This window comes from Sciurus carolinensis, chromosome 4, assembly GCF_902686445.1.
Source record: "Sciurus carolinensis chromosome 4, mSciCar1.2, whole genome shotgun sequence".
Taxonomy (NCBI): domain Eukaryota; kingdom Metazoa; phylum Chordata; class Mammalia; order Rodentia; family Sciuridae; genus Sciurus; species Sciurus carolinensis.
This window is the reverse complement of record NC_062216.1, coordinates 101368036-101381664: the sequence shown is the minus strand read 5'-3', so window position 1 is coordinate 101381664 and position 13629 is coordinate 101368036. Positions and strand designations below refer to the sequence as shown.

The 13629-nt window shown below is 33.7% G+C and overlaps 1 protein-coding gene across 1 annotated transcript in view; it reads right to left on the bottom strand.

The window, feature by feature from the left end:
* The window catches only part of Muc19 (mucin 19, oligomeric), a 149048-nt gene extending 138561 nt beyond the window's left edge, over window positions 1-10487 (bottom strand). The window contains exons 1-13 of the mRNA XM_047549752.1: window positions 10451-10487; window positions 9922-9975; window positions 9620-9784; window positions 8334-8489; window positions 6622-6804; window positions 6410-6529; window positions 6172-6291; window positions 5961-6080; window positions 5414-5587; window positions 5139-5321; window positions 4940-5050; window positions 1166-1394; window positions 276-390 (exon numbers count right to left, since the gene is read on the bottom strand). Of these exons, the coding sequence (XP_047405708.1) occupies window positions 276-390; window positions 1166-1394; window positions 4940-5050; window positions 5139-5321; window positions 5414-5587; window positions 5961-6080; window positions 6172-6291; window positions 6410-6529; window positions 6622-6804; window positions 8334-8489; window positions 9620-9784; window positions 9922-9975; window positions 10451-10487 (1767 nt within the window). The remainder of the gene's footprint in view (window positions 1-275; window positions 391-1165; window positions 1395-4939; window positions 5051-5138; window positions 5322-5413; window positions 5588-5960; window positions 6081-6171; window positions 6292-6409; window positions 6530-6621; window positions 6805-8333; window positions 8490-9619; window positions 9785-9921; window positions 9976-10450) is intronic.
* Window positions 10488-13629: the final 3142 nt, after the last annotated feature.

The window sequence follows — 13629 nt, the reverse complement described above, 5'->3', positions numbered from 1 at the left end:
ACTCCACCACTTGCTATGTGTCTGTTGGCAGATCCTTTAACTTTTCTTAGCTTGCATTTTCTGAGTTCCATCATCTGCTAAATTAGATTAATAACAGTACGTGTATTTCAAGCCATTTTGATTACTAAGTAAGATAATGCTTAGAATAGTGAACTGAAACAGTCTTCTCAACAATCCTTAGCTCTTTTTTTTTTATTATTACAAAGTGTTATTTTTATAACTGAAACAAAAGAACAAAAAGCATCAGGTTATAATAAAATCCTGGGTGAACTTACTGAGAATGCGTTACCATTCCACATTAAAGACAGGATTCCTCTCCGACTATTCAGAACATTATACTCTCCATGTTTTTTAATGTGAATCAACTTATTGTCATATGGTATATTTACCCTGAAAAGTGTAAAATCCAGGTGTATATAAAAGGTGAAAATGGCAGTATGATATTTTTCTGAAAATTCATATTTCTATATTTAGTGTCATAAGCATAATATCCAGGCTAGTACATTTTAATTTTCTTTCTTCTACATTTCATAAAAAGACACACAATGGCATCTTCTGATAGGAGAAATTTCAAGGCACAAGTTCCGGTGCTTTGAAAGATGAATAAGTAAAACTTTTGGTTCAGTATTTTTTTGCAATATTTGCAATATTCTAAGCAGGGTAGCATGTCTTCTTTTCTTATCCTGGAAGTATTTATAGATACTATCCCTTCCAAATATGACTTTCTAAAATAGTAGTCTAAGAGTTTCAATCTCTTCAATCTCTAATTGGTGAAGCTGCAATTTTGTATTTAATGTTAAGCACATTAATGAAAATTGAAATATTCTGTTAAAAGTTTTGTTGAATATACATGCTACCCTGAAATCTGAATGCTCAAGAATAACCAAGCAGCAGAGGAACTGTTATAGGAATTAATATATTATCTCACAATCCCAAATATACCCATCTTCCATCTAATAATTTATTGTGTATATATATATATATATATATATATATATGTACACACACACACACACACACACACACACACACACATATATATATACAAGTATCAAAATAGGAAAAGTACCATCTCTTCCCTATTCAGCCTTTGACTTTTCTTTCTTTTTGCCTCCTGTTATTCAGAATAATTCTATAACACTTATCCAACAATTCTGTTATTTACCTTTCTTCATTAATTAAAATAGTATCACCCGAAATAGAGATGTCATTACTGTCAATCAAAACTTTTATCTTCTCAATCTCACTCTCATTATTTCTTTTGATCTCAATATTGAAATCTCCTCCAGATTCAACACAGTGACGGCAGAAAGTGAATGTGCATGAAGACACCAAGGAAAAGATGCGGCCATTGAAAGCTTTATATGCTCCTAATCCCCAGGTAGAAGCTTCACCTACAAAATATTCAAAGGGGAATATCCATAATTATTTAGGACAATTGAAGTATCTTCTAGTTGTTTCTTATCACATTTATGTACTAATTTTAAAAAATCACAGAAAGGTTCTGTTCCTTTCTCTCACTACTGCAAAAATGCAAAACATACTGAATACTTCTTGGACTACCAAAGTTGGTTATTCAGGTTAAAACAAAATAAGAATAAAAACATCTTATTTTCCATGGAAAAAGAGAAGTTGTTTCTAATATGGAGAGAGATATATGCAGGGAAGTTGTGATTTATTTCCTTGCTTGTTTTGCTTTTATGGGTGAAGTTCATTTATATTGAATGAGTGTAAAGAATTATATTATTTATATTTTATTTGTATTTATACATATTAATATATATATATATGAATGTTATATATCTAAGTATTTATGTTTGTGTGTATTAAGATAAACAGCATAAATATGAAGTCATATTTATTCAAAGATGCAATGATCAGAAAGGTGATGGGGAAATGCTAAAATTAGCTTCAAAGTTTGGTTTTTTTGTGACCTCATTTAGGTACTGGCTTGGTTATAAAAATGTAGATGGATATCAGAGCCATGCCTACTTACCAATAACTGCATTTGTTTCTGAGTATTTCGGAGTTGCTTCTGGAATATGGGATCCTTTTTCTATTCAACACAATGCATATATTATTTACACTTTAAGACATATATGGATTCAAAATACACAGGATACTAGGACTTCTGCATGGGAAATTAGAATTTTAAATAGAAGGCCATCAATGAATTTCTTTATCCTAAATAAGTAATTTGACTTTAAGAGCTAGGATTTACTGAATTCACACACATGGTTGTCTCTGCTGTTCATATTTTCTCTGGGAACAATCAGCCAGAGTATGTTCAAAATTAAGAACGTACTTAATTGGGACCATGTACAGTTACTAACATTATATTACATTTCTTACAGAACTTTTTTTTTTTACTTCAAAACAAAAATTACAAGCCCATTTTCATCAGAAGCAATAACTCAAGTTCAAGATACGTTTTTATTCAATCTATTTTCTAATAATATTTCAATTATGTGTATATGTGGAAACTTTCATTTTTCTGTATCAAAAGGGCAAATCTATACCTTGAAATATTAAGCTTCTCATAATCTTTCATTTCTAATGACCCTTCTTTGTAACTAAGTAAATTTATCTGAAACCTTAAGACAGGAGGACAGCAATAACAAAAGCAGATATTTCCATAGCATTTTAAAATATTTTTCACACATGCTATTTATTGTCTATTTTTAAGGCACTTCTCTTTACCATAGGTTATCTTCACTCAGATAATATAGAAATAGACTTCCTCAAATTTTATTTATAATGGCATTGTTAAGAAAATATATCTGAAGTGACAAAGGAAAATTTGTTTTGTTTTATTAAAATTTCCTTAAAATATAATTTATTCCCTCTCATTCATGAAATTGCCTTAAATATCTCATTGGTCACCCATATTTGTACTCAAAGAGAAGCAGTACCCAGAAGTTCAATATTAGAGATGTAATAGTATCAAGTCCTAATAAAACAAAAATCAACAGAATATTTCATGATTATGTGTGTGTGTATGGGTGTATGAGTGTGTGTATTTGCGTGTGTGTTTAAACATCCAAAGTCATAAGTCAAATTACCTGGAGTACTGAGTGATCCAGATGTGCTGTATTCAGATGAGCTTGTGACACCTATTTTAATACAAAATGATTAGGCTACTGTCTTCATATAATTTTTCTTGGTAAACAAACTAATGGATAAATCGTGGATCCACATTAACCAATGTTAATGCTAGCTGACTTAGACCACATAAAGCTGTATAAGAAAAAAATTTGTTGTCAAACACCTGCTGGAGTAACAAAATTAAATGACTTACCACTAAATTAAGTGACACCAGATTAATTTATTCCAAATCAGTTGTCTTAAAACTTGTCCAGGAAAAGTATTGAGCAGATGGGACTCAAGGTATTCTATCCAAGTTTCAAGTCAACTTGCTCCCATTTTGAATTGTTTTCATTTGGGATATCTAGGTTCCATTTCAAGATGTCATTTGAACAGAGGATTCTCATTCATAGAGACTGGAAATATGAAATCACTAATCTACATGAACTGTCACCTTCATGAATGTCAAGAGATACAGAACTCCAATTGCTAAGCCACTGGATTTACTGCCATTGGAAACACTACCAGAAAAAGCACCACTTATTAAAAATAGACCTGATATGGAAAATCAAAGCAATCATATTTTGACATCCAAGTAGCAGAAAAACCTCAAATTGGTAAGCACTTCAAAATAGAAAGAAAATAGAGAATTAATTCTAAATACATTTCTCAGGAACAAATATAAATTTGACTACCTGAGTTAATACCAGTAAATCTGGGATTCAAAATGTGTCATTTTAACCACCTGTACTGACTGTAATTAAACAAAATCACTTATTCATAAATAATAAATGATTTTAATTTTATTAGTTCTCCTGAAGAGTTAACTTCAAAGATTAAGAACAACCAAAAAATAAAATAATTATTCCTGTATGAGCAAAATTTCCTTTTGGTGAGGGAGGCACTGGGGATTGAATCCAGGTGACTTACCACTGAGATTCATCCCCAACCCTTTTCATTTTTTATTTTAAGACAAGATCTCACGAAGTTGCATAAGGACTCTCTTTATTTGCTGCATCTGATCTCAAACTTGCAATCCTCCTGCCTCAGTCTCCCAGGCCATTTGGGATTATAGATATGAGCCACTGGGCCCAGCTGAGCAAACTTTTTTTGAAAAGACTCATTGATAGTCAATCCTGAGTTAGGTCAATCATTACTAAACTACTCTTGCCAATTACATTTCACTTCATAAAACAGATATCAATCCTCTAAAGATTAATCCTGAATGTTTTTCATAATACTCATTTCATTAGGAAAGGTCTATTATCCACAGTTATGTGGTCATCACCTCTAGTGACCACATTAAGACATTCCCATATGCTAACAGCATCAAAATAAACCTCTTATCAGTAAGAAACATTATTTTAACAAGAAAAGTCAACCTAATGTTTCCCTTAAGCTTAAAAATTAAACTTTATGAGATTTTCAAAAGGGATCAAGCTTGTTTATACATCTCAGAAATGAAACTGCAAAGAAAACTTAAACCATCAAGTCCAGATCCAGGATATTAACTTTGAACCCAAAACAACTGCTGCTACTCTACCCACCTCTTCAGCTGACTCCAAATCACTTCTGCATGGATGCAACAAAAGGAATTCAAAATTGACAAGCTCACAATCACAAAACCAATTTAACTTCCATGCTAACACATGTTTTTTGCCTCCTCATATCTAAATATACTTTAACATTTCTGGATTCTGGCTTGCTTTTTAAAGTATTATTAATAATGTTTAAAATTTTTATTGCTATTTTCAAATGTGTTTTACAATCCCAACTTTGTAATCATCAGAAATAAAACCTAATGCCTAAGCCAAGGAACCAGATCCAGCAACATCCTTTTCAGTATCACAAGTACCTGCACCACTAAGGCCAGTTTCACCAAATTCGTTCACTCCAGAAGCACCAAATTCAGCTGCACCCTTCCTTCCACCACCACTTCCAGAACCAGATGACCAAGAGTTGCCTCCTAATGGAAAATGAAAGTGTGATTTAAAAAGATAAGGAAGGAAGAAATTAGTTGTTATTTTTTGAGAATACAGCCTAAGTTAAGATACCTGAGCCACTGATATCAGATCCAGGACTCAAGTATCCAACCCCGGAAGGTGCACCGCTACTCTTTTCATTCCCACCAATTCCACTGATTCCAAATCCCTGTTGATCAGATGACCCCAGATTGACTCCTGAATCTTCAGAGACAACACCAGAATATTCAACCCCACTTTTTCCACTTGAGCCACCTGCTGAACACAAAATGATGGTCGCAAGAATTACTTTCTCAATGCATACTATGACTCAGAATTGTTCTGTGCACAGAAATTAGTTTAAGTACCTAGAGTGCTGGAGATACCGGAATATCTAGAGCCTTCCGAACCATCTACTTTAGCTCCATCAAGGTCTACACTGCTAGGGCCATTGTCACGGAGTTGATTTGAACTAGAATCACTCAAACCAACTCTATCCTTTTCATCTTCATTTGCAATGCCAGAAAACGAGGTCTTTTCCTCTGATGGAAAAATAGAATGTTATTTTTTTTAATTATGAAAGATTGAAATCCATTTCAGTTTCTCTGAAAGAATCCAGATTAGTAAAATACCTGCACCAATGGGCATCTGAACTGTTACTTGTGGATCCAATTCCCACTGACACATGCTGTGCCCCATTCCATCAATCCCCTGCCTCCAAATTCCTTTTTGCCAAATGTCCCAATACCAAATTCAAATTTTCCAATATGTTCACCCCACTTCTTACACTGATATTATTATCAGAATATTAAGCTTATTATCAGAACATATTTAATAAGTTTTATGATTTAGAAATTTTCAAACATAGACATTAGCTATCAGCAACCACACCACTAGAACTAGATTCTCTAATACCTTTTATTCCATTTTCACTAAGGCCATTGTCAGCAACTGTGTTTGAACCAGAAACTCCAAGACCAACATCTCTACCCTTCCTTCCTCCAGGTCCAAAATCAAGTAACCAGGACTTTTCCACTGGGCAGAGAAATAAAATGTTACTAAAATGATGGATTAAAGGTTGCAATCAACTTAGATTTTTATGAAGCCCAATCTAAAATTAGACTACCTGAGCCACTAGCATCAGATCCACTGCTTCCAAATCCCTTTTGATCAGATTTCTTAGAACCAAGGCCCAAGTTTCCTAATATTCCAAAAATATTATTCCCATTTCTTGCACTGGTAACACCTGCAGAATGTAAAATTATTGTCATCAAAACATATTTCAATAAGTCCATGATTAAACCTTCTTTTACATACAGAAATTTTATATCAACAACTAAACCACTGGCTATATTCTCCAGTACCTTTTATTCCATGATCACTAAGGGCATCGTCACCAAATTTATTTGAAATAGATAATCCAAGACCAATTTTAGCTCCAACCTTATTTCCTCCAAGTTTTAAATCAAGAGAGCTTTGCTTTCCTACTAACAGGAAAATCAAAATGTTATTACATACAACAATAGATATTTGAAATTCAGTTGAGTATCTTAGTAACAGAGGCTGGGAGGAATACCTGCACTACTAGCATCAAGTCCAAGGCCTTTGACTTTGGCCCCAGCAGACGCACTGCCACTCAGTCCACTCCAACCAATTTTATTGATTCCAAATCCCTGCTCAACAGAAGTCAGTAAATTGGATAGCAGATTTCCAGAGCTACCACCACCAAATTGATTCTCACTTCTCAAACTGGTATCACCTGCAGAACATAAGAGGACTGTCATATAGATACTAAAAGCATTTTAAGATTCTGAAATTTTTATGCATAAATATTAGAAATCAATACCTACATTATTGGAAATACATTCTCCAGAACTACCCATTTGATCTCCTTTAACTGTTTTGCTAATAATACCACTATCACCAAATAAATTCAAACCAGAAACTCCAAAACCAAGTGCAGCATCACCCTTCCCTGTTCCAAGATCCAAACTAGAAAACCTGGTTCCAAATCATAGAAAAATCAAAATGTTATTAAAATTAATCTTAATTAATTATTATTTATTAAATGGTATTAGAAGAAAAATATTTTAACCAATTAATTTAAAGTTTTCAAAAATGAGTATTAATTGAACTACCTGACCAACTGGCCACAGATTCAAAGATTAGTTTTAGTGCTGATAAATCTACTGCAGCTAATTTCCAATCCCTTTTGTACAGATGTCCCCAGAACAACTGCCAAATCTCTTCAGCCACTACTACTAAGTCTAGCCCCACTTCTTGTGCTGGTGCTATCTGTTGAAATAAAACATTGTCACAAGGGAATAATTAAACATCTTGTAATTCTTTACTTTTAATGCACAAAAACTAAGTAGCAATATCTAGATAACTGGTATTTGATTTTACAGTTGTATTTCCTATTTCATTTTCACCAATGTCTTTTAGTTCAGGACCATCAATGTTAACTCCACATGAGCCACAATTATCAGAACCAAATCTCAATTCACCTTTCTTTTCTCCACCAACGGCAAAAATCAAAATGCAAAATGCTCTCCACCTAATGGAAAATTAAAATGTCCTCAAGAGCAGTAATCAAAAAGTAAGAGTTCTTTATATTTATTATATTATGAATATGGATCAGAATTCGTGAGCTGTTGCCATGACAGCCACGGCTCATGGATGAACTCCTTTCTACCAATGTCTAAATCTTTCAAGATAAATTGCTCTGACTCAAAAACATATAGAGTAACAGTACTTTATTAACCCTCGTTTCCTTCACTAGCTTTAATTTCTGAATATAAAAAGCTATGTGTGCATACTTTTACAAATTTATTCTGGCATTGTGTTTTCAAGAAGAGTGGTTTGATATGACTAATAAAGCTCAAAAAAGTAGCATTATAATAAATGATACACAGAAACATGAATTGAAAATTCTTCCATTACAGAAAACTTGGGAACAAGTTTCAATAGCTTCCATAAAGCCCACAGTGGGTTAGTAGGAACGAGTGGGGACAGAAATTAGGTCTCTTTTCCCTGATCCAAGTTCTTTCAATGAAAGTCTTAAATCCTCTTGCTTCTTCACTAAATTAAATAATTAAATATTGCTGATTTCTGCCAAAGATAACATAGATCCTTTAAGAACCAAACACAGTTTACAACTCTTTCCCATGAATTCCATTAGCACTAAATCTGAAATAGTCAAAACAAACACAAATACCACAAAACCTTTTTTTTTTTCCCTCTCTCTCCTGTAGAAAGCAAAACCAAGAAACAAACAACTTAGAATACCTGTTTCTCTGGCAGAAGAACCATAACCAGCGTTCACATCAAATCCACTTTGGCCAGATGGACCCCTACCAATTTCATTTTTATTTGAAGCAGTACCACGAAATTCTTTACCACCAGGGTCACTGTTGACAATACCACCTGCTGAACTGGGTTTATCTACCACACAAAAATACAGGCATTATCAGATTGCATTCATTCATCTGAAAAAAATCATCTATTAATATTAGTCAATTAAATAAACTACCTTACAGTTTTTGGTGTATTTCTTTCCCTATCCTCATATATCTTTCAACATATAATTCTACACAGTAGTATCAAAGGTATACAAGGCAACCATAAGAGAGGCTTTCCATAAGAAGAATGAAGAAGTAATGGGATCATTTAAGATAAAATTTCACTGTGTTAGAACATGAAAAAACAATTATTTCAGTATTACAAATATCTGAGAATTACAAAATGAGGGCAAATAAAGGTCCTCTATGTAATTGGTCATACTGTCTTTATCAATCTAAAATAGGTAACTAGAGAGAAGAAATTTTTGTGTCCTTCCTGAAGATATTTCAACCATAACCCTATAATCGATGCTGTTTCTCCTTTTATGACCATCAGAACTCAAATATTGAATTTTAATATAAAATATCAAGTGGGTATCCTCAGAAGACTCCTGTCCCATTTTTGTAGAGGTATGAATCACAAAAGAGAAACCCTCAGTAAGTGAGAAAGTGGATAGGTTGAATAGAGAGAAACAGATTGAACAAGAGACAGTATGTCTCACCTAAAAGAGTGTAACGATTTTCAAGACCAAAAGCAACAAAGGCCATAAACTATTTAGAGATCCTACTTTAGAATATTATCCAGCAGATTGAGCATGCAATTTAAAAGGAGAACCAGATAGAGAAAATGAGTTGGGACTGGATACAGAAACCTCAGTGAAGAGATCTTATATTAAATTTGGGTTCAGGAAACATTTTAAATAATTAATTTATACAGTGAAAAAAATGTCATAAAATAATGGCTCTTTATGATAATAACACCATGCAGAAAGCTTGAGAAAATTTTTTAAATAAAAAAATATTATGTCAATATTGTTGCCAAAACTCTCCAATGTCAGAATTCATGACTCTCATTGATACTGGGATTAGTGTCTTTAGAGTTGCTACTACTAGTAAGACCAGATGCTGCAAATAAATGTTATCGCAATTGGAAATAAAAAAGAAAAAGAAAAAGAAAGAAAGAAAAGAACAGGCATTTGTTTCCTATGAAAGCTTTTATTTCCCTAACAGTACCTTTTGGGTTCTGTTCTGACTCTGAATTCTCAGTTTCCTGAAGCTTCCGAGGTGTGGATTCAACTCTTCCAGGAACTTTAAGTTCAATGTTAAGGAGTGAGTCAATAACAGATTTCTTTTTGCTGCCTGAGTCACCAGAGGATGAGCTACCAAGTAAACCATCACCTAATGGGAACAGCAGATTTTGGGTAAAAACAGTACTGCTAGCTCAGAATATGAACGGACTCTATGACTTTATGAAAAGCCACATTTATTTTTTGTGTAAGTTCTGTTACTCTGGCCACACTTGGAACAATATATACCACTGACTGACTGAATCACTATATCCATGTATTCTCGCAATGGTTCCAAGACCTCTGAAAGAAGAGAATAGCTGTGAAGATTTAATAATCTCTATGTACTAGAAACTTGTGTTCTTCTGACCTGGTGGAAACTTTCCCATTTACTTCCTACTAAGGGATAAATTATTTCATCAGAATTTCAGAGGATTTTCAGAGAATAGATTTCCAAATGTTCCTTTGTCTAATTACAATTTCCTGAATGTAGCTTCTAGAAGAATATTGAAGACCCATATGCGTCCATCTTTTCAAAGTCAAAACTAAACTTTTTATACTTGGAGGTAGAGAAATCCTGCTGCGTCATCAGGATAGGACTTCATGAGTCCCCTCCATAAGTGTGACAAGGTAATTTAGCTGTCTTCATGAGGCAACCGTTCTGCTGCTCAATTTCAGCTTATATTTAACCCCAAGGAAACGTTTTCCAATTACATTTTGTTGCACTTAAGTTGAAAAGAGACGTAGGGAACTAAAATGGCTTATAAGAAAATCATACCAAAGTCATCTTGAGCTATTTTGATTGCTGTATACATTAGTCCAGAATGAAACTGAATCTATGGTGATATTAGCAAAAATCTTATTGATGGGTTTAAGAAAAATTCTATAAAGCACTCTTGTTGATTTCTTTTTTTGGGGGGACGGGGGGTGTTTACCAGGGATTGAACTCAGGGGCACTCGACTACTGAGTCATATCCCCAGCCCTATTTTGTATTTTATTTAGAGGCAGGGTCTCACTGAATTGCTTAGAGACTCTATTTTACTGAGGCTGGCTTTGAACTCCCCATCCTCCTGACTCAGTCTCCCAAGTTGTTGGGATTATAGGCATGTGCCACTGAATACGGCTCCTATTGATTTCTCGAGGCTTACTTTTTGAGGTGATTGGTAAGGAAATAATAACATCAACAGCCACAGATAATAGTTGGTGCTAATGTTCAATCATTCCAAGGGCTCCAGAAAAACTACTGGGATAGCATCAGTTTTAATCAAAATGGATCATTTATGACTTAATCTTGGAAAAAAACAAACAAAAGCCTGTTCTGCCAACAAAAATAGAGGCAAGTGAAACCTCATATCTACATGCTCATGTCTCTTACAAATTTAAGAAATTTTGGAAAAGCAAATAACCAGAGTAGTTTTCCATTTTCAGTTTCACCCTTTTTGAAGTACTGATTAAATGATAAAAGATTTGGCCCAATTATACAGAAACACACTAAATTATGTTTGTTTGGTATAATGAGGAATATTAGGCTTTAAATGTTTTAAGGATTTTTCCTGAAGAGATACGCCTTCTCTCCGAAGAAAAGCATGGCCACCCTACTGATTTTTAATGTAAACAGTGTAAGAAAATATAACAAAGAACTTACCTGATCTACTTTTTACTGGAGGAAAAAGAGAGAGAGAGAGAGAGAGAGAGAGAGAGAGAGAGAGAGAGAGAGAGAGAGAATTACAGTTATTAGCAGTACCCCTAAAAATCAGATTTGCCAATAGAAAGTGCATATTGATTAGAACCATTTCTTGCCCTTGGAAGGTATTCCCACAGAGAGATGCTCATTGAAGTCAATATTCAGACAAGAATATGTAGTATTATCTAGAGGTAGGTAATATAATTGGCCATTAACCTTGGAAGGAAGTCAGATAAAGGAGAAAGGTTCCTCCAGTTCTCCAGACTATCTAACACACAGTCCAGGTACACAAATTAGAATGCAGCAAAATACAGTACAGAAATACTTGAATGGCTTAGAAGATGCTTCAGAGCATTAATTATTATTATATTGGTGAAACACAGAAGGTTAGTTCAGACATTTTCCTATGACAAAAATACTAAGTAAACTGAATTTATTTAATCTGATTTAAAGGGCTAAAATTTCTATTTTATAACTGAATACCAATTTTACAAATATACAACTTACTAGCAATTTAAACATTATTAAGAGTCAAGGTGAATTTTCTCTATATTTAAGTAAATGGCACTTAAATTTACAAGTTTATGAAGCTATTAGAAATATAGTTAAATTAAAAACTTTATAGAATAACTCCTTTACAAAAAAGGCATAATTTACACATAAAAACACTTAAATTACATTCAAAGAGATAAAAATATTTTTAACCAATGCATCAAAACATTGATTTCCAAAATAACTAAGTAACAAAGTGAAATAAAATATTTACAAACAGCAACAGAATTTAGCATGTTGTGTGTTGATTTTGTATTCAAGAAACCTCAAAAACATCTTAGATAACATATTTAGTTTGAATCTGTTTTTAATACTTCTCTCTAATTTCACAAATTTCCTAAAACCTAACTGACCACATTATTCAAATAAAAATTCCAGGCATATGATCCAATGCTAAGATATGATTTTGGAAACTGGAACTGTCTTATTCACTTTACCCATCAAGAAAATACCTCAGCGCCTCATTCAGAACTGGGAACAAAAAGCAGACACAATGATCCTAGAAGTAGTGCTAGAATCCTAAATGTAGTGAGGAAACAGAAAGGTTGCTCAAAAGCAGACACAGAAACTTGGAAACCAGCTCTACAGAAGGGGCAAACTTTCTTAAAGTCAGTGATACAAAGAGCATCATTGTCTATCAGCAATGTGAAGAGAGTGCCTACAGAGTGGCAGAAAATCTTTGCCACAAATACTTCTGATAGAGCACTAATTTCCAGAATCTATAAAGAACTCAAAAAACTTTACACCAAGAATACAATAACCCAATCACCAAATAGGCTAAGAAAATGAGCAGACTTCACAGAAGAAGATCTACAAGCAATCAACAGATACATGAAAAAATGTTCAACATCTCTAGTAATAAGAGAAATGCAAATCAAAACTACCCTAAGATTCTATCTCACCCCAATTAGAATGGCAATTTTCAAGAATACAAACAACAATAGGTGTTGGTGAGGATGTGGGGAAAAAGATGCACTCATACATTACTGGTGGGGTTGCAAATTAGTGCAGTCACTCTGGAAAGCAGTGTGGAGATTCCCTAGAAAATTTGGAATGGAACCACCATTTGATCCAGCTATCCCACTCCTTGGCTTATACCCTAAGGTCTTAAAATCAGCATACTACAGTGATACAGCCACATCAGTGTTTATAGCTGCTCAATTCACAATAGACAGACTGTGGAACCAAACTAGATGTCCTTCAATTGATGAATGGATAAAGAAACTGTGGTGTACATACACAGTGGAATATTACTCAGCCATAAAGAAGAAGAAAATTATGGCATTTGTAGGCAAATGGATGAAGTTGGAGAATATCATGCTAAGTGAGATAAACCAATCCCAAAAAACCAAAGGACGAATGATCTCTCTGATAAGTGAATGATGATACATAATTCAGGGTGGGAGGGAGGCAAGAATAGAGGAAGGATGGATTGTATAGAGGAAAGAGGTGTGGGAGGGGTGGGGGAAGGAAAAATAACAGATTGAGACAAACATCATTTCCCCACATACATGTATGAATACCCAAATGGTATGCCTCCACTTCATGTACAACCAGAGAAATAAGTTTTACCCCATTTGTGTATAATCAATCAAAATAAATAAATTATTAAAAAAAAAAAACAAAGAGCATCATTGTATGATTATATAATATGAAAACTGGCATTCTTTTTGATGTCTTTAAAAAAATTAAGCTGTGTTCAGAAGTCTGTTTACCTTCT